At 34.1% G+C, this 26,623-nt stretch overlaps 1 protein-coding gene and 1 non-coding gene across 14 annotated transcripts in view; one reads left to right on the top strand and one right to left on the bottom strand.

The window, feature by feature from the left end:
* SCN2A (sodium voltage-gated channel alpha subunit 2) overlaps positions 1-26,623 on the bottom strand; it is a 146,591-nt gene that overhangs the window by 16,951 nt on the left and 103,017 nt on the right. For all 13 annotated transcript variants that reach the window (XM_024735852.1, XM_024735862.1, XM_024735860.1 and 10 more), the window contains 4 exons: positions 22,031-22,510; positions 12,218-12,338; positions 4,840-4,994; positions 3,067-3,240 (listed from right to left, as the gene is read on the bottom strand). In XM_024735852.1, the coding sequence (XP_024591620.1) occupies positions 3,067-3,240; positions 4,840-4,994; positions 12,218-12,338; positions 22,031-22,510 (930 nt within the window). The remainder of the gene's footprint in view (positions 1-3,066; positions 3,241-4,839; positions 4,995-12,217; positions 12,339-22,030; positions 22,511-26,623) is intronic.
* Positions 5,881-5,986, top strand: LOC112393651 (U6 spliceosomal RNA). Its single transcript, XR_003001966.1, has one exon. It is a non-coding gene; the product is annotated as a U6 spliceosomal RNA (small nuclear RNA).

The raw sequence follows: 26,623 nt of genomic DNA on the forward strand, positions 1-26,623 counted from the left end.
TTCCTGTAAATGTCAGTGTGAGGGCATAAGATCATTAATTAGGGAAAATTAAAATAATTCATTAAAAAATGTTGAGATTTTGGTATAACTAATTAGAAATTGTCAGAAAAATGTTTTCTTTAGTCATTTACATAGATGACTAATGCATTTGATAGAAGTTGTAAAATCTCAGCTAAAAAGGAAAAGAACAACTGCCATAGGTGGCACAGAAATGTCTGATTTCCTTTGAAAATACATAGAAAACTTATTAAAGACATATAAACTAAAAAAAGATATTTTCTCCTAAAGTGCACCTGAATTTCAAAAGTAGAAAACTGAAAACAGATGTGTAATATAGGTTTTAAGAATATGGTGTTAGTGTGTATTTAAAAAATATATTTTTTAAGAAAAATAAGTGAAGCACAGAGAAAATTTTTACAACAAAACTTGACTTATTCAAACTAATTTTGCACATGTCCTCTGAGATAGAAAAACCTTTAAATTTAGAAAAAATTAATCTATAAAAATTTCTGAGGTGGTTTTTATATTTTTCCTAAAATCTAAACTTTTAGGCTTTGTAAGTCTCCACTTCACAGATAACTGAAAAATAGTTACTGAATTATCATTTGTTGTGAAGATCTTCTACATATAAAACAAGAGGACCTATAGTACTTTATCTTCTCTAAAGACAAAATGAAAAAGAGCTAGGCATAAATTAAAGGAGGAAAGATAAAAGTTAGACATAAGAAAAAAAATTCTGAACCGGGGTAGTATTTATTGGCTAAAGAAGTAGTAAAATGTTCAAATTTACATGTCTTGTGTAGCTGAATATGAAAAGGAGATATCTGTAGAACCTCTTCTCTTTTTTTTTTTTTTTTTTTTTTTTTTTGGGAGCATCAGCAGGCGGACTCTCAACCACTGCGCCACCTGGGAAGCCCCCTCTTCTCTTTTTGATCTTTATTGGTCTTTGGCCTGTAAATAGTAATCTCCTTCTATTCCATCACTGACACCTCCACCAAATTTCTCTCCCTGAAAGAGTGAGCTTTTCTTGTCACTTTCCATAGACAATTCTTTAGCGGCTTCATTACTAAATCGTAAATCTAAATCTCTTTGTATGGCATCTCAGGTCCTTCAACCTCTTCTCCAACTTACCTTTCTTACCTTATCATCCAATTACAGAACGCTTTCCCTCACGTGTTTTGTGAACAAGCCCTGCTTGGCATGCATCAGTGTCTTTAAGGCTTTGGTGTCCTTCCCCTCATCTGTACCTGCTGACATGTCATCCCTCAAAAGCCAGCTCACACTGCCCTGGCCTCATGAAGCCTTTGCTCTTTCCTCAGTGAAGCAGACGGCACTTTTAATATAGATGTCATCTTCTCGCTGTATGCTATCTGTCCTCACTAGTTGTCTGTGAGCTCCCATAGGCCCAGAAAAGTGGCATTCATATTTGTCTCTTCCATAACAAAATAGATGCTCAATAAATATATTTGACATAAAGCAAAGTATGGATTAGTTTAATACATTATCATAATAGTTTTCTTAAATCTAAGAAGGTAAATATCAGGGTATGCTAGGTAATATGAGTAGCAGCTTATAGACTTCAACTAGATTTCTCTTAAGAATTTCTTTATATTTAGGTAGTGTTGACTTAATGCCTTTATTATCACATAGATATATTAAATACCAGATATTTTTATTAAAAATCATAACACATACAGAAAATAAAGAAAAGTATCATCCATAATCTCATTATACAAATATAATAACTGGTACTGTCTTGGTATATTTTTCCTTTGTTTGTAATGTCCACACAGATGTGGTTTTAAGTATTAGTTATTGTCTTATTTCATTGCCGGTAAACTTTTGATATAATTCTTCATGTAGCTCTATATGTTATTTAAGAATAGATTTGCTTTAGGCAGATTCAAGGGAAAAAAGATATTTTTGTCTCTTAAATTTAAAGAATTCTCTTTGTCTCTTACAAATTTTTTCCTCTGTTTGGTGATCAGAAAACTCCTACTAAATTAAAAGTTGATATATTTTTCACCTGAAGTTGTAAAAAATAATTTTCTCCATGAAAGGGTCCATTTTTTTCTTTGCTAGCAACATATGTAAATTTTATATTTCAAAATACATCTTTAATTGCCAAGGAATTATTATAATCAACAGAATATTATCTTTAAAGTACACTACTTAACACATTGTGCTTTCCTGAAAATTCCAGAGCCCTCCTCCTCCCTTAGCTCTGAGCATCACCCGTCCCCTCCCCGCAGGTGTCCTGTCCCCTATTCTCACTGGCTCGCCTAGTCTTTTCTAGACAAAAGGCCTTTAAGTTCCTTTCTAGTCTTTCAAAATGGACTATTAATTTAAAAGGGGTTTAAGAAGTAAATCTCCAAAACTAAATGAAAGTGATTTAAATTTTTTTTTTTAGTTAAGATATTATATGCATTAAAAAAGGTGAGATCTTCCTCAGAATTCTCCCTCAAAAATCAGGGAATAACCTTATATTCATATTTTTAAAGCTTCATATTCTGATACTGCATCTTTATTTTCAACACCTTCGTGGTTTCACAAAACTTTTAAATAATTGGTCCAATAGCCAATCTGTTTCTGCCATCATACAAATCAAGAAGTGTCTCTTGCTATTTGGACTTTCAAATTTTTTGGAATTAGTAATCTACCTGTGGGACAAACACTTTGCAACAGGCTCTGGTGATGATGAATATAGTAACATCAAAGATGCCCTTGAAGAATTTAAATACAGTTATTGTATGAAATGTGAGAGTGATAAAAGCAAAACTTCTATGGTAATATATTATTTTGTATAACTTGGAATCTTAAATATTAATTTAAACTAAATCAATACATACAATAAGTTCCATTTGACTGTTTCATCTCTGAAAGTATATACATTTAAACCAGCAAAAAAATTGTTTTGGGGCATTTTCTTATTGGGAAGATGGGAACCATCATTTATATTTGGGGCCATGCAGTACTTCCTGAGTGCCTTTTATGCGCCAGGCACCATTGCTAGCACATATCGTTCACATGCCAACAGAATGAAACAAGAATGTTCGGAATACTCACATCGACAATCAGGAAATCTAGCCAGCACCAGGCATTGGTAAAATACACTTGAAAGCCGTATGCAACCCACTTGAGAAGCATTTCCAGGATGAATATATAAGTGAAAACTTTGTCAGCATATTCTAACATGGTCTTAATGGTTTTTCGCTGTTCAATATATATATCTTCAAAGGCCTGTAAGTGAAAAAGCTTCACTGAATTTCATTTTCATGAACTGTCTCTAATTGGTATTTTATTAGAGAAAAACATGCTGCAAGCCTGTTCTCAGGTGCTTAAGGGTGGAACACTTTGTGCTGCCCAGAGCTGCACTTTGCTTTATAGTTATCTATATGCAAATGACTGTTGACTGAGCATTTATCAACCAATTAATTCAAATAATTTTTAAATTTTGGTATCAGGGTACCCCAAAAGAGCTTAAAATTTTTGAGACACTGCCAGCTGCTTCTCTCTACAGCAGGAGGCAGAAAATCATCTGCAAGCAGATCTGCTTTGTTCAGTGCAGAGTTGTGGACTGTAGCCCTTCAGTAATGCAAATGTAAGGCAAGGAGCCCCCTTAGCCTGGGAAAGGGGAATGGATTATGATCTCTAGCTTGCTCCTCTATCTCTCTTGCTCAATCTGGGCATGTGTGTGGTGTATATCTAGAACCTCCCTTTGCCATTATTTTGCAGAGCTCTTTGGAAAGGGAGGGGGAATTCATTTGCAGGAGTCCCTAGGCCTTCTGGAATGAAAAGAGCATTTATCTAATTCAGTCCTCTTACAAGAGAAACTATCAGGGTAACCTGGTGGTCTGGATCAAGGAGAAAGGAGAATTTTATTTTTTTTTTGGAGAAAAGGGGGATCTGGGCTTGTAAGTGGGGCTCAATACAAGGGCCTAAATGCTTTTCAACTCTATCTATAGCTGAAGCTAGAAGCCCCCTCAGAAGCCAGCCTTTGTGCATGTTGGTGCATTTTGGTGATCTCTGACTGGGTGTAATTGACAACCGTGAGCTGCTACAGCAAGGGCACTAGTCACCGACAAGATGTCACAGTTCCCTCTCCACTTGGCATTAAAACACAGAGCTGACCTTCTTTGCTCCAAGTACATGACAGGCTGCAGAATCCTTAATCAAATCAGAGGTGGGCTTTGAGGCCTCCAGATATAATGCCATGATCCTCCTACTAAAATCAACTCACCAAACACTAGCAACTAATAGAAAAATAAACAAATAAAAGAAATGTAACCACATTTACATTACCAAATGGAAAACGGGACACACTGTTTTCATTATATTAATCAATATTTTGACCAAATTGACCACTCTGTGGAATGAAATCAGATATAAAATAAGTTTGTAATGCTTTCACTTTGCTACTCATTGGTAATTAAGTTAGTTTACTATTTGCCATTCAATGTGATTGGCACTAGTGAATCAGCATGAACAAGACAGGTGGGTTTTATGTAGCAATGGAGCTTATGTTAAACAGTTTGATATTTAGCTGATAATCCCATATCATGTCTACATACTCATTCTTAACAGGAACTGGTTCTGATGACTAAAAGAAAGATCCTTCCTTAAATATTCACAAAAAATCATACTGATCTAAATTTGATTCAATTTGAGGCCTATTCCAGAACAATGAAAATTACTATTTAAGTAGTGTGCTAAAAATATCATACAATGTCTCTCATATTCACAAACACCTTGCTGTAAAAAGATGTAAGAGGAGGTTCATTAAGGGGAAAGGTGAAGGACTTCAGGTAAAAGTAAAAGAGCAAATCATATTTCACCTACCAGTGCCCCACTGCTGAGTAGAATCATGAAGACAATGAAGGTTTCAAACCAGTTATGCTCCACTATCTTATAGCAAGTTTTTCTCAAGTTCCACCAGAGTTTCCCTTTGCCTTCTTCTATGCTTATCTGACAACACTTAAACTTCCGCACACAGTCTAAAATATGTCAAAGTAAATGAAGAAAAAAATTACTCTTTGATTATGTATATTTGTGTTGGTGTGAGATTCATCTACATTATTACCTGATATATTGTAAATAACTAGTTTTTACTATGGCTTTCACTTGTAGAAATAGAAATCATCTATACTTTTTTTACTCATTCATTCAACAACTATTTTTTAGTGTTTATGGGACTATTATAATGAATTATATTGCGTTATAAAAACATATTATAGAACAACAGAAAGAAGTAAAAGCACCAAAAGTTGATATTTCCATCCTATCCTTATCCTATGAGTATGATTCCACTCATATACAGACTTTATATATATTTGATTTCTAATTAGTTAACTTAATGGTATAATATAAACATTTCCCTTTTTGTTACAAGTAAATAGAATTTTGAAAGGTTTCACATGCTTCTCTAAATAAGATTACCAGACATAAACAAAATTTATATAAAGATTCCACTATTATTGAACATTATTTTGTATTTTATTTAATTTATTTTTTTATACAGTAGGTTCTTATTAGTTATCCATTTTGTACATATTAGTGTACATATGTCAATCCCAGTCTCCCAATTCATCACACCACCTATTATTGAATATTTATGTTTCTTTAACTCTAGCTATTATCAGCAATAATGTAACAGACACCTTTGCAGTCTACTATATCAAAGGTTTGTCAACAAATACTTATTGAATAGCTGTTTATTCAAGGAATTGTATTGGACAAATTATAAAACCAGAATGTGTGAAACACAGCCTTGTCTAAAAAGAATGTGTATTTTGAGTAGGGGAGATTTGCCCACAGATATTACATTTATAGAAAGCAAAATAGGTATTGTGAGAGTTTACTAGCAGATTAATTTCTAATACTGCACTCACTTTGGCAGCACATATAAAACACTGGAATGATACAGAGAAGATTAGCATGGCCCCTGCACAAGGATGACAGGCAAATTCATGAAGTGTTCCATATTTTTTACAAGGGAATCCCCATAAGGTTAACAGCTGATCTTTCAGCAGAAACTCTGCAAGCCAGAAGGGAGTGGCAGGACATATTGAAAGTGATGAAAAGGAAAAACATCCAACCAAGATTACTCTACCCAGCAAGGATATCATTCAGATTCAACGGAGAAATTAAAACCGTTAGAGACAAGCAAAAGCTAAGGGAATTCAGCACCACCAAACCAGCTTTATGACAAATGCTAAAGAAACTTCTCTAGGCAGGAAACACAAGAGAAGGAACAGACCTACAATAACAAACCCAAAACAATTAAGAAAATGGTAATAGGAACATACATATTGATAACTACCTTAAATGTAAATGGATTAAATGCTCCAACCAAAAGACAAAGACGGGCTGAATGGATACAAAAACAAAACCTGTATATCTGCTGTCTACAAGAGACCCACTTCAGACCTAGGGACACATACAGACTGAAAGTGAGGGGATGGAAAAAGATATTCGATGCAAATGGAAATCAAAAGAAAGCTGGAGTAGCAATTCTCATATAAGACAAAATAGACTTTAAAATAAAGACAATTACAAGAGACAAAAAAGGACACTACATAATGATCAACGGATCAATCCAAGAAGTAGATACAACAATTGTAAATATTTATGCACGCAACACAGGACAACCTCAATACATAAGGCAAATGCTAACAGCCATAAAAGCGGAGATCGACAGTAACACAATAATAGTGAGGGACTTTAACACCCCTCTTTCACCAATGGACAGATCATGAAAAATGAAAATAAATATAGAAACACAAGCTTTAAATGATACATTAAACAAGATGGACTTAATTGATATTTATAGGACATTCCATCAAAAATCAACAGAATACACTTTCTTCTCAAGTGCTCATGGAACATTCTTCAGGATAGATCATATCTTGGGTCACAAATCAAGCCTTGGTAAATTTAAGAAAACTGAAATCTTATCAAGTACCTTTTCCGACCACAACGCTATGAGACTAGATATCAGTCACTGGAAAAAATCTGTAAAAAATACAAACACATGGAGGCTAAACAATATGCTACTAAATAACCAAGAGATCACTGAAGAAATCAAAGGGGAAACAAAAAAATACCTAGAAACAAATCACAATGAAAACACGACGACCCAAAATCTATGGGATGCAGCAAAAGAAGTTCTAAGAGGAAGTTTATAGCAATACAATCCTACCTCAAGAAACAAGAAAAATCTCAAATAACAACCTAAACTTACACCTAAAGCAATTAGACAAAGAAGAACAAAAAACCCCAAAGTTAGCACAAGGAAAGAAATCGTAAAGATCAGATCAGAAATAAATGAAAAAGAAATGAAGGAAACGATAGCAAAGATCAATAAACTCAAGGATGGTTCCTTGAGAAGATAAACAAAATTGACAGATGATTAGCCAGAATCATCAAGAATAAAAGGGAGAAGACTCAATAGAATTAGAAATAACCTGTATGTAGGAAACTATAAGACACTGATGAAAGAAATTAAAGATGATACAAATAGATGGAGAGATATACCATGTTCTTGGATTGGAAGAATCAACATTGTGAAAGTGACTATACTACCCAAAGCAATCTACAGATTCAATGCAATCCCTGTCACACTACCAATGGCATTTTCCACAGAACTAGAACAAAAAGTTTCACAATTTGTATGGAAAAACAAAATACCCCAAATAGCAAAAGCAATCTTATGAAAGAAAAACAGAGCTGGAGGAATCAGGCTCCCTGACTTCAAACTATACTACAAAGCTACAATAATCAAGACAGTATGGTACCGGCAAAAAAACCCAGAAATATAGATAAATGGAACAGGACAGAAAGCCCAGAAATTAACCCATGCACATATGGTCACCTTACCTTTGATAAAGGAGGCAAGAATATACAATGGAGAAATGACAGCCTCTTCAATAAGTGGTGTTGGGAAAACTGGACAGCTACATGTCAAAGAATGAAATTCGAACACTTCCTAACACCATGCGCAAAAATAAACTCAAAATGGATTAAAGACCTAAATGTAAGGCCAGACACTATAAAACTCTTAGAGGAAAACATAGGCAGAACAGTCTATGACATAAATCACAACAAGATCCTTTTTGACCTACCTCCTAGAGAAATGGAAATAAAAACAAAAATAATCAAATGGGACCTAATGAAACTTAAAAGCTTTTGCACAGCAAAGGAAACCATAAACAAGACAAAAAGACAACCCTCAGAATGGGAGAAGATATTTGCAAATGAATCAAAGGAAAAAGGATTAATCTCCAAAATATATAAACAGCTCATGCAGCTCAATATCAAAAAAAACCAAACAATCCAATCCAAAAATGGGCAGAAGACCTAAATAGACATTTCGCCAAAGAAGATATACAGATTGTCAACCAACACATGAAAGGATGCTCAACATCAGTAATCATTAGAGAAATGCAAATCAAAACTTCAATAAGGTATCACCTCACACTGGTCAGAATGACCATCATCAAAAAATCTACAAACAATAAATTCTGGAAAGGGTATGGAGAAAAGGGAACACTCCTGCACTGTTGGTAGGAATGTAAATTGATATAGCCACTATGGAGAACAGTATGGAGGGTCCTTAAATAACTAAAAATAGAACTACCATAGGACCCAGCAATCCTACTACTGGGCATATACCCAGAGAAAACCATAATTCAAAAAGAGTCATGTACCACAATGTTCATCGCATCTCTATTTACAATAGCCAGGACATGGAAGCAACCTAAGTATCCATCGACAGATGAATGGGTAAAGAAAATGTGGCACATATATATAATGGAATATTACTCAGCCATAAAAAGAAACAAAATTGAGTTATTTGTAGTGAGGTGGATGGACCTAGAATCTGTCATACACAGTGAAGTAACTCAGAAAGAGAAAAACAAATACCGTATTGTAACATATATATGTATAGAGTCTAAAAAAAAAAAAGTTCTGAAGAACTTAGGGGCAGGACAGGAATAAAGATGTACACGTAGAGAACAGACTTGAGGACACGGGGAGGGCGAAGGGTTAGCTGGGATGAAGTAAGAGAATGGCATGCACATATATACACTACCAAATGTAAAACAGACAGCTACAATAATGGGGAGAAGATGCATAGCGCAGGGAGCTCAGCTTGGTGCTTTGTGACCACCTAGAGGGGTGGGATAGGGAGGTTGGGAGGGAGACGCAAGAGGGAGGAGATATGGGGATATATGTATACGTACAGGTGATTCACATTGTCATAGAGCAGAAACTAACACACCATTGTGAAACAATTATACTCCAATAAAGATGTTAAAAAATAAATTTCTAATACTGAGCTTTACAGAAAAAGTGGACTTGGGGCTAGACTTTGAAGGATGCGTAAGAATCAGGTCTAGTACATGGAGCTGTAAAGGAATGCAGAAAAAGTGATATTAATAAACTTTGGTGATGGAAAAGTCTAGAAATTGTATGAAGCAGAGAATTGGGAGTCAAGACTAGAAAAGACACTCTAAAGCCAATCTCAAAAGGACCCGAATGATTCAGTTAGAGAACTTAGATTTTATGTGCTATCTAATGGGGAAAACATTGAGGGATTTATTTGGGAGTTATGGAGATTTACCTGATAAGAATACTGATTTAGAATGATCTTTACCTGCACAAGGCAGTGGATGACTAGAAGAGAGAAGATGGAAAAGGAGTCCAGAGTCTATGAGATTCAGTCAACTTAACGTTAAAGAAAGTGAAAGCAAGGGTAATGCTAGTGATAGTGGTCAGGAATCAAAAGATACTGCTGAGTTGACAGGACCTGGCAGCACACAGTATATTGGGGAGCTGGGGTGTGAGAGAGGAGTCATGACATAGAGCTTTAACCATGACAGAGAGCTCTCCTTCAATGAATAGAAAAATGGAAACCTCATTTTGAAGGAGCTTAATATTTTAATGCATAAATATTTAACAGATGATACTTTATAACGTCAGCCAGATCATATCCTGTTTCATGAAAATTTAATGAAGTCCCCTTAAATGTTATTAGTTTCTCAAGAAAGAAAGAAATAGCATTGTATTTCTTGTTTCTTTGAGGCAAGATCTTTCTCACATTTCTGACTCCCAAAGGATTAAGAAGAATTACATGCCCTGAAAATATTTGTTGTAATGAATTAAATGGAACTGGATTTAAGGGTTTTTTTTTCCCCTAAAGAGGATATGGGATGAAAAAACACTGTTTAACATAAAAAGACCAACATCAGTGGGAAGGATAAATGCCAAATTTGGGATATTGATTCACTTCTGAGACAAAAGCAAGGGAATGGGATACTGAAAGGGAACAAAAGGGGCCAAATCTGTACCTGTTTTATTCTTAAATAAAAAGTCTGAAGCAAATATTACAAAAATATTCAAATTGTTAAAGTTGGTTGGTGGGTGTCTATGTATTATTTTTGTTTTCTATAATGTTATGTTGGTGACATTTCATACTTAAATGCTTTTTTTTTTTTTTTTTTTTTTTTTTGAGCCCTTAAATGCTTTTTTTTAACTTCACAAAAGACAAATGCTGATATTACCATAAATATTATTATGCATATATTGTGACCCTAAAAATAAGCTAATGGTCTGGAAGGAGTAATAACTAATGCTACAGAAATTATTTTTGTGATATACCACTTAAATGTTTCGTAAAGTCATAATTTTTTTCATAATCAACGTCACTGAAATGTGTGCAGAATTTTGGAGGAAATAGTGAAGAAAAGTGGCTTCCCTCATAACTTATGCTGAACAAATAGCTCTTTCTGAAATAATTTAAAAATTGACAATTAATATATAAATATTTGTTTTCTCCAATGCATTTAAGTCCAAAAGCAATAGGTGTATGTAACATAATCATCTGCAAAAGCCTTGAATCTATTGACCTCAATTTTGATTTCCAACATTTGTATAATCACATATTTTTAAAGTTAGCTTAAGTCTAAATTAAAACTGCTTTAACGTTCTTAAATAAAATGAAAATGAATGAAACACTTTTAGAATCAGTTGTAATTAAATAGCATTACTACAGTCATTATTATTAAAATAAACTTTTGCTTAAGCAATTATTTTTGAATCTGGGTCTAAGACATAGTATGAATTGTTAAATAGCTGTTAACTAAAAAAATGGGTTAAGAGTGAAGTGATTCCTAGGGCTTTAGAGAAAAAGTTCTGTACCTACAATAGTGATTTATATAAGAAATATAAGGAATTTCATACTCTGTAATATTGCACTAATTTTTTACGCCTCTTTGTATGTAGCGCATTCCCACATTGAATCTGGATTGGCGACTCTGCTTTGGTGAACAGGACAGGAGCAAACCTGATGTAAGTGGAGGATTAAGTGCTTGGCATTTAGGCTTCCTCTCCTGCTCCTTTGCTTTCGCTATGAGAACAAGCCTGGGCCAGTGTGTGGATGGAGCTGAGTCAGGCAGCAGTCTCATCTAAGACCTCAGCCGTATGACTAATCTTAACCAAGATCAGCAAAACCACCTAGCCAGCCATGGGCTTGTGAGCAAAAATATATGTTTTTTTGTTATATGATAAGAAGTTCTGGGTGGTTTGATACACAACATTATTGTTCAAGAGATAACTGATGCATACTTCAGATAACATAATTTTAGTTTTCTTCACAAAATCCTCTTAGTATTACTCAAATGGCATGGAGCCCTGTATTATATGACTCAGTATATTTTGGCATTTCATTATCTACAATCTAGTATCATTCAGAGCTAATACAAAATATTTGACCTTGACAGATACAGGTAACTGTTATTCATGGACAGTTTGAAATATACATTAATCAATTCATACCCATTATGACCTGACAAAACAGTAAACAATAAATTACTTCTTTGATTTAAAATTGTTTTCTTTTTTATTTTAAAGCTAAAGAGAGAGATGTATGATTTGGCTTTCTCTCCTATCAAAGATTCTAGAAGGCCACCAAAAAACCCAGATAGTTAACAGCATTTCTTAAAGTTGAACAGGATTCACAAAAATAGAATATCTGATTACATAAATTAAATCTTACCTTTTCAAAAATCATCTGTGTTTTGATATAGAAAAAGCAACAAACAGACAAGTAAAGGAAGAGTTGTTGGATAGATATGGATGATTAGAGCAAGCCCGGGAGGGAGAGAATAGATGGCTAGATCAGAGAAGTCTAATGAGCGTACACACATTGTTTCCTCACCTTCCGTAAAACAGGCTTCAGGTTCCAGAGATTCTTCAGGTTCAACCTCAGGTTGTTCTCCCTCAGCGGGAGCTCCTATGTCAACAGTGCTGCCTTCAGATGAACTAGTTGCATTTAGCTTCTGAAAATCAATTCCACAGAAAAGCTTTTAAAATATTTTCTTTAATCTACAATATAAAAATTTCAAAGGCGTGCCCTTAAGTCTTCTGTATTCATTTCCTTGATCTGTAATTTAAGAATATCTTAAACATAATGCCAGTCCGCTTTAGTAGAGGTGGGGGTCACAAGATTAGATACAGCACCACAAAATTTTTTCCTTTAAAAACACGGTGCTAACAACTTAAATACTTTTTGATTAAGCTCCTGCATAGAGAGAGATTCTGAAATAAAATCATGCAGAGATCTTACGTAAGCTGCCAGAGTAGTATTGTGGTCTGTGATCTTGCTTTTGTAAATGAGTTTGCAAATGGTCTAGTTTGTTTTATTCTAAAATTGTGACCCAACCAACAAAAGCTGTATGAGTGTATTTTCATGTCAAATGCAGAAAAGATTTGATCAGATGCACATAAACAGCAACAATCTAAATTTACCCACTTTTCATTGACATGAAAACATATACCACTTGTTGTTATTAAATATATTCTATAGTTTTCTAATTCTGAAAAGAGCAGCACATTGTTAGCTTTATAGCAAGAGCTGATATTTTGCATTCTCTTTGGCCAATGCACTCCTGTGTTTCATTGTGCATTTGGAAACTACTTGTTACTCTGGCACTCTTACCTCTCCGGTTAATAAAGGCAGAAATGAATCTTTGGTTGTTGTTTTGTTTTCCTTTAGGTTAAATCAAATACCACCGAAAGAAAAATATAATAGAAAGAAGTTGTTTTAAATCTTGAAATACAACAAACTTTAGCCAAGTCAGGTCGTTCATGGGATCAGTATAAATGAAGGGATCCAGTCTTTAACCTGGTCTTAAAATGCTGCAGGAATGACACAGGGCCAGGTATGAGTGCCACATGGAATCAGAGTAGTTTGGGCCACAGCATTCTCGGACCTGTTACAATGTTATTACCATTAGTGCATAACATTAGGAAATGGCTGAGCTGATAGGAGCTGCTTTATAAAGGGGATGAGGTAAGCATATGATAAAATGCACATTGAAATATGTTGAACCCACTCTAAAATAGATGTTGTAGTCAGTACTGGAAACATTATATTTGGGCTAAGGATTGTATGGATTTCCAGAGGAAGCTGGTTCCTTTATTTCCTGAAAATACTTTTCTTTATATAAAATATTTCCTTGGCATAGTGGTGCTGATAAAGTAAAAATATTTATATAAGCTATAGATAAGATTGAAAATGCTTTTGTGTGAGTAATTTAACAATACCAATGATAGAAGCATAAATATATATGTATCCTCAATTAGAACTCGTTCAGGATTATTTTTAAATCTAACCAAACTACTTAAATCAAGGATTATATATTATAAGGTGCCTGAAGTTTGTTGATTTCTTTTTCTACTCACCAAGTATATCACAATACTAGACAGATACTCAATTATAATATCTTTACTGTTAAAATTTGAATATATTTTGTTTTAAATGAAATATTATATGACTTTTTCTAATTTCCTGTCCTTCATGTTTTGATTAGACTCTGATAAGTGTAGCTGTGTTTATAAACATGTAATTGACTAAGAAATGGCTAAATTAACCTATCAGTCCCATCCATCTGATTCACATAAAGCTGTTACACATTAGGGACCTGAAAATACTGATCTTATCATTTACTGGATATTGAAACATGACATAGGTAATCAGAATAAGTGAAGCTTGGTCATATATAATCTAACTACAAACAGCCCACAATAACAAATGGAAAACATTCCTTTTAGGAAAAAGGATAACACTGCAATTACAGATTGGGGGATGACCTGGGGGTAAATGAGAATCCATATTCAGGGTGCTCCACATTGGCAAATGACTGCATCAGAGCCTGCATCAGTGCTGGCTATATTACACGTCAGGTACTCAACAATTTTTAAAAAATGAATGAATGAATGAACTTCTTCATAAAAGAATGAAGGCTAGTCCTTGCAGGGATTGGGAGAAGTCACCAGACAACACATTCCAGGGAATCTTGGTTCAAAAGTTTCCAGAGGATCTCTGTAACATCAACTACAATGCCTTTCATTTAGTGCAGTGCCTTAGTACTGACATAGAATTAATAGATATCTTTTTAATTGAAGCCAAACATTTATATATTTAAAGGTCAAATCATTACTTTTTCAAAAGTACAACATAAAAGTATTCTGCTTTTCTAGAAGATGTATCTCACCAGACAATCTTTCGAAGCAAAGATCATGCTTTTGCCACCTCTGCACATCCCTAGGACCCATCACAATGTTTGTGTTTAATAGATGGTTATTGGGTAAATGAATGAATGACCAACGCATGCACTATTTTATTCTACCACTAACTACTTCTAACACCTCCTATCTAATACTTACTTTTACATTCAAGGGAATACATGTAATATTCTCATGTAAGTACAGAGAAACACAAATCCTTCAAGATTCTAAATTGTGTAGGTAATGACCAACAACCTTTAGAATCTGAAGTGCTGTCTAAACATCGGGCTTCCAATTAACCAGACCTATGATGAAACTACGAAGTAAACTGTACTTTAACTCTGGAGTCAGGAAAACGAAGACTGACTCATTTTGACAATGTTTTTCCTGTTTCTACTCTATGTACATGGATCTACAATCCCAGCAAAGAATGGAACCTCTCTAAGGAAAGGCAGTATCTCATCCTCCTCCACCTTTTCCCTGATGTGGAACAGCACAGGATCTACCTGTCACATTTATTACTTGAATAACTTTATTTGGTTTACAAATAAAAAAAAAATCTAGGGTACACATTAATCCTCAACACCAACCAACCCAGTGTCTAGTTAGAAGGAAATGTGGCTTTAATCATCTTGTCAAAAGTCATACTGAGTCAGTAGCTGGACTCTAGGTCTTCTGTATCCCACTTTGCTAGGATTCCCTAGAGAATTTATTTGATGATCCATAAGTTAAGCCAATCTTTATCAATTTAAAACATTTAGTAGATGTGATATGTAATTAAACATTGTAGGTTCAAGATAGTGTTGGGATACTGTTGATTCCCATGTTTCATGACCATGAACTTAGTATTGGTTTCTTATATTCATATCTTTATATGTATTAATGTAGAGTGAAGCTAAACATATGTTGGGATATTTTATAAACAGAAGTTTACTTTAAACAATAAGCCTGAGATATAGGCAAGAAATTCTGATATATAAAATCTTTCTTGATAACATCAATTCAATGACTTCCTTAAAATCACATAAGAGGCAAATATCATAATATCATAAAATATGTTGACGAAAACAGTTAAAATGTTTAAAGAGCCAATAAAAACCAAATGAATCAAATTAAGAATATAAAACTCTTCAGCTTCAGATAAGGTCATAATTATGATTAATTTTAACTACAGTGCAAATTCACCAATTAGAATTATCAAATACACATCATTTTATGGAATTATTAGTACTCATATACTTAAAAGAAGAATTTTCTAATAAAGATTATTTGTAAATTCTCCAATCTAGGCACCATTCACTGTAAAATGCCACATGAGTAAGAGACCAATATATTAACTACTTAGAAATAGAACCAGTTTTTTATTTTCAAGTTCTATTCTTCCCTTTGGTAAAATTTAGATGTTTAGGTTCCTTTTTTATTATTTGTGCTTATTTGCTGGAAGACAAGTGGACTGAATGATGTTGTTAGAACAGCCCTTCCTTACTCAACCTTTAAGAAAATATGGATGTTCCCTCAATGTCAGGATAGTCAAGAGATCAAACAGGAATAACAAACTGTTATTTGCTATGCCTGGCATTGACAATCATTTATTTTCAGATGAAAATATTAGGTGAACTTTTTTTTTTAGTGAAAACTTCATGTTACAGGGCTCTTACTATTGAAAATCTGCTGGATTCCTCTAAGTGCTGGGGAATTATAATCATAGGAGTTAAACAGGGCAGAATCATATTTTGCTTAATGATGTAATAAATAAATTTCAAGACACACAGTATTTCACTTCACGTTTTTAAACATTATACTTCTAACTTTTACTTTCCAAGCTATTGTTAAACATCTACATGCCAAACTCACAGTCCTTCTTTCAGAAAGTAAAAGTATTTTTGAAAATAATCACAACAGAAAAAGGGAGGGAAAACATCACTTCTTGTTAAGTTTTTCAAAGGCACACTTTTTTTTCTTATTATGAAGTTAAGATATATTTTTGAGAAAACGTAATTAGTAAATATTGTATATATTTTGGGAAAAATGTATATTCTAAACTTAGTCAATAAAAGAAATTGGAATTTTTTTAGAAAAGAGATAATTCAAATATAGATTAAATCAAATATTCCATATCTAACTATTTTGGTCACCACAAATGGCAATCTTTTGTTCCACATGGATCCTAATCTGTACTTAAAGAACTCTAGGTCATTTTACATGAAAAATCTTAACATCGAAACAATGAAAGTGATGGTTATGCTTACTTTGGGATAGGCCTAAGGCCAAAGTGATACATTAATACTAGAAAGGAACTGCTCTTCTTAATAAGGAAGAAGGCAAAATCAAAACTATCATTATCATCATACTATATTATCAGATAATCATTTTTGTCTCTATAATAGATACATTATAAAATTCTATGATCCATAAATAGCAGGGTCTTAAATATGTCTTGGGATGGCAAAAGTAACCCTTACGTCATGCTGACTTACCCCTCAGCATATTAACAGTGCCCCAAAGACACGTTTGGTCAATTTTGTTCTTACATTAAGGATATTTAGAGCTTTTTTTATCCTTTAATCACTATCCCACTGGAAAACTTTCCCTTGAAGACTACACATTCTCCAGTATAAAATTATAGATGGGTTTCTATTGAAACCACTCTACCACTGCTTACCCAAACCATCTCTACACATCCTTCTCTCCCTTCCTACCCCTTGTGTTGGAATTCAGTATACTACTCTTTTAGGGAGCAGACAACGTTTTCTGGCCAGAGACATATTCAAGGAAGTTGGAAAGTGTAATAATGTGAGGGTGAGAATAAATGAAGTCATCTACATCAGTTCTATTTAGTTTGTGTTCCACCACACTTACTCCAGCTAAATCTCTTAAATACCGGTAGACGATATTCCTGATTGTCACTTTCCCTCATACACCTCTCTACACAGGAACTTGGAAAATGATACTCAGAGAATAAGAAAACTAACTTACCTCTTTCTAAGAAACTAGGAAAAACAAGCCATTATCCTAAGGAGTCAAATCTCACACTTTTCTGAAGAATTAACATATAATAGGAAAAAATAATTCTCTCTAGTCCCTGTGTATATGTTTTTAGTATGTATCTGTGTTTAGTTGTGAGCATTTTTTACCTTGGGTCTCACTTTATATGATCAATGATATTGGTTTCATTCCTCCAATATAAGGCATTATCTTTCATGAATGTAGAGTGCCAGTGACTGAATATTTTGTTCTAAGATATAAAAGAATGTTCCCAAAATGGCATGATTATTGCTCCTTCCAAAGAGGCAAATATGCTTATGTTAGGGTTGTTTTACGATTTTAATGGTAGAAGGAGAGGAAACTGCATCTAAGTGACAAAACATTTTAATTAACATTTCTTGAAAATAACTAAGTTGGGTTGAGCAATTTGATTAACATATTTTAGCACAAAACTGTGATTTCAACATCAGGAAATGAAAGGTCCTCCAAATGGAGCCCATAGAAAGGTGTTACATTCACTGTCTTAGTTGCGTGACTAGGAAGTCCCTTCATTTAATAAACACGAAAGGAGCAAAAGCTCACACTGATTCTCTTCCTATATGAATTTGCAGTGCATGATATATTTAAATAATATTCTTCAAGAGAAAGTTTCCCAGCAGGTCTGGATGAAGTAAAAGAGAGGCAAAAACACCAAGTACAGAGGAGCAACACGATGAAGAAAGTGGATTCCAGATCTCTTTTCAGAATGAATATACCACCTATAACACTTATTTCCTTCCTTCCTTCCTTCCTTGCTTCCTTCCTTTCTTTTGGTGTATAAAATGTATTTCCTTTTCTTTCATTCTCAAGAGTTTTAGGGGTAAATATCAACAGATTCTCCAAGGGAATTGTATTCTAAATACAAAGAACTTTTGGTAAAGTGCTAAATAGAGAGATGGCATTTTCTCTGAAATGAAGCAGATAAAAATTGTACCCATGCTGGTAGCAGCCAAAACATAACATTCCAATTCATTTACATTCTAATCACATTAAAACATCCTTTAGGAAGTTTGCACATGAATAAGGGATTGCTTTAATTTGCAGATTACCCTTCAGAAAAATTTAATATGACACTGAACAAAAAAATACCAACAAAGTACACTCATTGGGGCTTTATTTATTTAAGAAAAGGGCAGGGGAGAGAAAGCTTTCTGCAAGAGTTTTTCAAAGAGTATCTTATATTTCTCCTTTTAGACCCTTAGCACATTCAAAACTCTGTAATGTTAAATGGTAACTAAATAATTCATAAAGGCATGCACTTTTACTTTTCACTGAATGTAATTTCTATAAAAATCTATGTAAGAAAATTAGCAGCTAACTCATTTTTTAAAAAAAGTTAGGGTTGCCAGACTTGCCTGACCATGCTTTATGACTCAGCGTAAGAGCAGCTGTGCATGTTTTTATTTTACTGCCAATGGATGGGCAAGGAATGTAGCTGAGTAACATGCAGGCCAGTCAAAATTCATTTAGAAACTAATTATATTTATATATGTACAACTTGCTTAGGTAACCTGGATAAAAGTGGTGGCACGAGCCTCTGGCTGGTTAAAAAACACCAGAGCTGCATTCTTGATGGCTCCAGCTTGATTTTACCCCTGTGAGAAGTAAGAACGGTAAGCAGTGAAGGTCACCATATTGCACTAGTAAATTTCACTTTGAAAAATAATCATTGCGGCTTCAACATTATTAAAACTCTATAAGAAAAATCAATCATTCAAAATCACAAAGTATGAAAGGAATTACATTATATATAGTCAAAATAACATGAGTTAAAACATATAATTAAGATATGAATTTAAAATAATATACTCTAGAGAATCTACAGAAAGCTGTCAAAGAATCACACAAATTTGGCAAAGATAAAATAGAAGAGGATTTAGTTCAAACACCTAAACAACCTCTGGGTCCACTTGGTTAGTCTGCCCTATAAAAAGGAATTCATTAGGCATTCCAAAAATTAAAAGGTGCTCCGTTTTTTTCCTTTAAATTTTCAAATCATTTAGCAAAGAATGTCAATTAGCCTTAATCCATTTATTAATACTCCACATGTGATATTTAACAGCACAATCCAAACCTACCAGTTAAGAAAATGACCAGACAAAACTAACTTGAAGGCAGAGCACTAAAAAGATATCTGAGGTGGGAATATTTGCAATTCTTGAATAATTATGTCAGTTCTCTTTTGTTTTCTAGTGTAGAGTTACAAGGTAAAATACCAAAAAATTAAAACATGCACATAGTCCCTTCCTAGACTATTGCTCTAATCCTTTATTTGTCTATGAGCTTATATTTAGGAAGTCTGATATAAAGCCATAATTAAAAATTTCACCAAATAATAAATTTTAGCACACAAGTAACAATCACTATGATGGGAAAGTATTGAAAGGACTCTACAGCTAAAGCAATAAAATAATTCTGTCTACTTTCAACTGGCAGATCAGTTCTCTGCCTCCAATTCCAAAGTACTGACTTCACATATATTACTTTGGAGTACCTAACTCAAACAGAAAACAGATGAAAAAGCTCAATGGTAACAAGAGAAACTGGGAAGAGTTTGGATTTTTCCTTCTATAAGCCCCACCTCAACTAGATAATTCTCTAATGTCAAACACAATGGTTTGAGATGAGGCAAAATACATGCTCCTTTGGAGAAGTCTGAGGCTTTAAAATTTCTGAAAATTAGGAAGACTGGATGATGAGTTAACCATACCTCAAAAGATCCTCAGCCGGAAGTTTAAATTGACTGATGGCTTCAACATTTGATTCTCCATAATTCATTCTTAGTTAATACATTTTTTACTAGCTAAAAATAAAAATTGACTTCCGTACTGTAAGGGAGATATTTGCTATTAGGTATAATGTCAAAATAATGAGAGGGGAATATATATTAAAATTTAATGACCAAATTCTATCTTCCAAATGCTAATTTTAGTTTCTAGTAATATACATGCCAGAAGTTAGTCCCCACCCTTTCAGCATAGCCCAATCAAATACGCTTATTATCCAACATTTTATTAACTAGATCTTAAGATATTAGTCAGTTTTAAAATAATGATCTTATTAGTGAACAATTGAGTTCAACTAATTACAGCAATTATTTGTCCCAGGCTATAAGGTTTAAAAATTTTCCCCTTTAATCTCATCTGTTATTTTGTGAAACTAGTAGCTATGGCCTTGTTACCTATATGCTAATTTTAGTACCTATATTTAAACTTTCTCTGAATTTCACATTTAACACCTACTTCTATGTAATCACTGAATTAGCAATACTACCTATCTTACAAACAAGAACAAATGGAAATAGCGTCTTCTTCAGTAATCTTATAGAATAAATATAGTAATACTGATTGAAATATCTAAGGTTCCTTTCTTAGAAATATATTTTTGCTCATAATTTTATTAACTGATCCCTAATTTTTGTGACTTTGTTGCACTACTTAAACTGTACCCTTCAGCATCTCAAACTCCCCCAAATCATCTTTCTTAGGATGAGAATAATAATAGAGGTATTTTTGTTCCCTGCCAATCACTTCAAATGACAAAAAAAGAATGAATCTTTTTTTTTCGTTGTTATTTTTATTTGTTTATGCAAGCTTTAATTGTTGGGAATTCTGTCTTCATTTTTGTGTAGTTAAACATCAAGGTTTTAATTCCTTCTCTTTATTCCCAACTCTGTGCTTATTAACCTATAAACAAACCAGGAACATATCCTGGTATTTATACTCTTCTAGTAAATCAAAGAATTCTTTAAACTACCAAGACTCTTAACTGTAGTTGGTAAATTTAGAATTTTACATTCTATAATGTATCAAGGCTTTTTGTTTGTTTAGAGAGCATGTACTGGGTTCAGTAGGGTTAAAAACATTTTCAACCTGATTCTTCATCACTACCTTCACTTCCTTTAAAAAATTATTTACTTCAGGAAACATGAAACTATATGTAAATATCAAGTCAATATCCCAATCATACTTCCATTAATAAATATGCCTGTGAAAACTAAATAAGATCACAGTTTATAAATTATTCCATAAGAGCCAAGAATGTAGCAAAATGAGAATTGGAACTGCCCTCTCACCAAGTATTGTTCTAGTACATACAAAAAAACCACCATTGTGGGAGAATTATAAGGAAGAAAGTGTATAAACTGAGGCAGTGTTCACAAATCAAAAATTATTTAAAATCCGCAAAAATTCATATTAATCTGAATATTCATATTATCAATAATTCAAAATGGTGAATATTTGAAAAAATGAGTCAACATATCATTTGTCTAGTTATATATTAAGGTACTGTCAATTTATCTATCACCAATTTTGCCATAGAAATTGTGTCAATAGATATTTCCTATTTTCTTACAGAAAGAAAATATAATTTTTAAAAGTCTGATAGTTTAAAGCATACATAACACCAAAGTATCTTCTGACGTAGAAATTCCTACCTCTTTGCTTTCCTCCATATCTGACTCGCTGCTGAATTCTTCAGTATTTAAATTTTCAAAGTCAGATTCTCCGACAGCAATTGGTACAGTCACAGTGAGGCTGGGGTTGTTTATAAAGGACATGTAATCACTTTCATCCACAACATATTTTTCTACACTGCTGCCTATGCCACTGGTAGTTCCATTTCCATCTTTGAGATAATTGAGGTCTTTGCCTATTTCTATGGTGGTATGGTTGGAAATACAGCTGTCTTTTTTGTTATTTAGATCTTCGAGAGGTTTAATTTCATCTAAAGCTTTCTGCTTTCTAACAAAGGCTTTCTGAATAAATTCACGTATTTTTCTTTTAACATAATCAATTCCTTTCTGCATCCTTCCCACAGCAATCTGGAGATTATTCATTTCATTATCATCATCAGTGGCGGCAAGATTGTCAGAACTGAATGAACTCAAGAGTAAGGCCAGGAAGAGGTTCAGAACCTAAAACACAATAGGAAAATTGGTGATCAAAACATTCTGTTGTTTCTATTGCTCCAAACTACAAATTTTCCAAAACTGTTCTTACACCTCACTTTTTGCTGATAGGTATTCTTTCTAGTTTATGGTAAACTATCCTGGAAAAAAAAAAAAAGGTGAATGAAATAAATACCTGGCCAATATAAAACAATACTATTAACACTAATTCCTTTTTAGTCATTGCAAAATTACTGAAACCACTGTTGCGTAAAACTTCTATATTAAGTTCAATTCCAAATTTAAAATTTTAGCTATCTATACAGTGAAAAAGAAAAAAACCTTTTATTGGGATGTTAAGTATTTTCCCCATGTAACTTGGGTTTTCCAGGACACGGATAATTTATTATAGTTTTATTCCTGAAGCCAAAGATGATTCCAATATATTTAAATATGATTTTATTTTTATGTGTTTGTACCAATTTTTGCACTTTGGATAACTTGTCTATTTAAAAAATATACATATCTACTGCTAGATCAAAGTTCCCAGTTTTTGGTTCAGAAAATAATGGCCACTAGATTTATACAGTGGTTGGAAATACTATAAAGAAATGGTTAGAGACCACTAATTAGTCTATAACTTGGGTCTCCAAAAATAGGACCCACTGATATGAGTGAGTGAAAAGATTAGTGACCATAAACCCACTGTGTACACTCAAAAAGAGGTAATTTACTAAGGAACAGAGTACTCCCATAGGCACAAGACCAAGTAATATAATTTTTTTCAGAATTTGATTGATAATGTTCATGAGTCCCTGACTATTCAAGCATACAGAACAAAAAAGGATATGGCCCTGAAGGGATCCAAAGACAAAAAGTAAATAGTACAGAAGAGGAATCCTAGAAAAAATTTTAAGTAAAACTCCAATGAAAAGGATGCTGCATTCTCGCTATATTCCTATCTTTCCAAATAAGCTAATGAGGCTCAGAGTTCCTTTGTCTAACCGGTACGAGTTAGTCTAACCAATTGTGGTAAGAAAGGTAAAAACCTATAAGACACAACAAGGACTGCACATAATTCTGTGAGTCTACATTGACATCTTTCAATTGCTATACCACATCTGCTAGTATTCATACTAAGACCTGCTCCTTCACATCAGAAATTTACCAGTAAAGTTATATTTTATTGTGATTTGCCTTGAATTTACTTTTTGGACGAAAAAACAGATGCAAGAGAAAAAAATTAAATGCTACATTTGGGTTTTATCCATTATAAAACAATTTTGGTACCATAATTTTTTTCTAGATTTGATTTCCTAAGGTTTATTAATGAACTTTTTCTTGACAAATATCAACCTTCCCAGAGTGAGATCCAACTTACAGTTCCTCTTCAAAGCATTGGAACAGGTATCTACTTGTGTCATTTACTGTTATATCTATATGGCCTGCTCCCCTTTCTCATTAGAATTATAATGTTGGGTAAGAATCCAGTTTCTGTCAATTTTCCCAGTGCTAAGCTTACAAGATTGTTGTAAGGATTCAATTAGAAAATCCATGTGGCTCTCACAAAGCTACTGGCACATGTAAACCCTTGAGAAAGTTTAGCTGTTATTATCACTGTTATTAATACTACGATACAACCTACTCTCTGTTATACTATCTTTCAATTTATCTTTTTTCTTGGAAATGTTTGTGTGAGCAAGCTAATCTCTTTCTAGGGCTCCTTTGTTACCACAGGGGATTGATCTGCATAACAACTGGCCAAGGTGTTGGTTGTGATCAAAGGCAATTTAAGGGAATACAGTTCAACTAACTTACTCAGGGACTGAAACCTGGAAATCTGTCTCACACGTGGTCATGGGCAGACCTGATAGCTCATTGAGTGAAAATGACTCACACGTCCCCCAGTCTCTTGGAATAATAATTTCCATTTGGGGTTCAGGATTGAAATATATTGCACGTATCAATACTGTCTCCATCCTGATTCTATTTTTTTTTTTTTTTTGGCCGCACCACGGGCACGCAGGATCTTAGTTCCCAACCAGGGATCGTGCCCCCTGCAGTGGAAATGTGGAGTCCTAACTACTGGACCGCCAGGGAAGTCCCTCCATCCTGATTCCTAATTGGTGAGAAGAACCCAAAACTTTCACATCCCTCCTGTGTGCTGATGCTCCACCTTCTCTTAGACACAGACGAGACTGCGGTGGCTACTTCTAGAAGTGGTAATCTTCAAAAAATTGTATTTTCCTTCTGCAGCACTTGCCTTGAACCTATAAAAGGATTTCTGGCCATAGTGTTAGTAAACCAAGAATAATAGCCTGGGGAAAAGCAGTCTGTGGCCAAACCTCTATCTTGTCTGTGGACTAGGCAGTGGTTACTCACACTTCTCGTGGTGGAGCACCATACAGAAGTTTACATGTGTTAACAGGAAGTTATGTCAGCTTGTCTTTGGGGGACATTATCCTTTCTGGTGAGGATGAGAAGGAAGGATTGTAGGACGCACTGCATCAGTTTCAGTCAGTCTTATTTAAGCAAATGTGATATGAACACATTTCCTTAATAGTGGTAAACATGACAGATACTATTACTACCTAGTTACTCCAGAAAAAATATCCAAGATATCACAAAAGGAGGACTATTTTTTAACTTATAGTAAAAAAAAAAAAAAAAAAGGGAGATTCTTTAATTTTTTAAAAAATGTACAGAACTTAGGGCTTCCCTGGTGGCACAGTGGTTGAGAATCCACCTGCCAATGCAGGGAACATGGGTTTGAGCCCTGGTCTGGGAAGATCCCACATGCCGCGGAGCAACTAAGCCCACGCGCCACAACTACTAAGCCTGCGCTCTAGAGCTTGCAAGCCACAACTACTGAGCCCACGTGCCACAATTACTGAAGCCCGTGTGCCTAGAGCCCGTGCTCCGTAACAAGAGAAGCCATCACAATGAGAAGCCCGTGCACTGCAACGAAGAGTAGCCCCGGCTCGCCGCAACTAGAGAAAGCCCGCGCACAGCAACAAAGACCCAATGCACCCAAAAATAAAAAAAAATTTTTTTTAATGTACAGAATTTAAATTTATGCCAATAGATGGAAATTATTATTTTATAGGCTATATCTTTTTATGCATATACAGCCATCCAAATTAATATTAAATGTCATCCATAGGCATGGATACTTCGTGAAATTCTCTTTCAACTTGAATCCTCCATACAGTTAGAGACATGTGTCTTATTTCAGTAAACTAATAGATGACATGTGATATGTTGAGTTTCCTTCTCTTTAAGTTCACTCTGTGTTTTCTGGCTACATGAATTCTACCAAAATCCCACTTGCTCATTGTCACTTTCCTGATAAAAAGCCATATGTAGCTCTGAATTGCCTACAGAAAAACTCCAATTTTGTTATGCAAAGTCAGCCTTTTCATAAATTAAACTCTACACAGTTTGGCCCCAAACTTACTTTCTACTACTCCCACTATGAATTCCCTGTTGCTTGTGTCTGATCTGCTCACTCGTTGTCATAAAGGGTTCTGTTCTCTGCCTTTTATTCTTTTCTTCCAATGTATGCCAAATATATAAATGAAATCAAATCAAATCTAAAATCAAACCTATGACCTTTTCTTTGTTTCTTTTCTATTAACCTTATGACCATTTCTTTCTGTTCTATGCAATATTGCACTTTTCTGAAAGCAAGCAAGTTGTATTTGGAATTGTGGTGGCTTTAAAGTAAATCTACAGGGGAATTCCCTGGCAGTCCAGTGGTTAGGACTCCACACTTCCATTGCAGGGGGCACGGGTTTGATCCCTGGTTGGGGAACTAAAATCCTGCATGCCACGCAGCATGGTCAAAACAAAAATATATATATATATATATATATATTTATTTATGTATATAAATTATTTGATACTCTTCTCTTCAAAAGTGAAAGCCTAATCCCTTTTTCTTAAGTGTGAGTTCTTTTTAGTGACTAGCTTCTTATGAATACAATATGGCAGAAGTGACAGTATGTGACTTCAAGATTAGAACATAAAGAGGGCTTTCTCCTTGCCCTTTGTTTTGTGTCACCTGCTCTGGGAGAAGCCAGTTGCCATGTCATGAAATAATCAACAACCCTATGGTGAGATACATGTGGAGAAAAACTG

The sequence above is a fragment of the Neophocaena asiaeorientalis genome, unplaced genomic scaffold (assembly GCF_003031525.2).
Source record: "Neophocaena asiaeorientalis asiaeorientalis breed wild unplaced genomic scaffold, Neophocaena_asiaeorientalis_V1.1 scaffold72, whole genome shotgun sequence".
NCBI classification, from domain to species: Eukaryota; Metazoa; Chordata; class Mammalia; order Artiodactyla; family Phocoenidae; genus Neophocaena; species Neophocaena asiaeorientalis.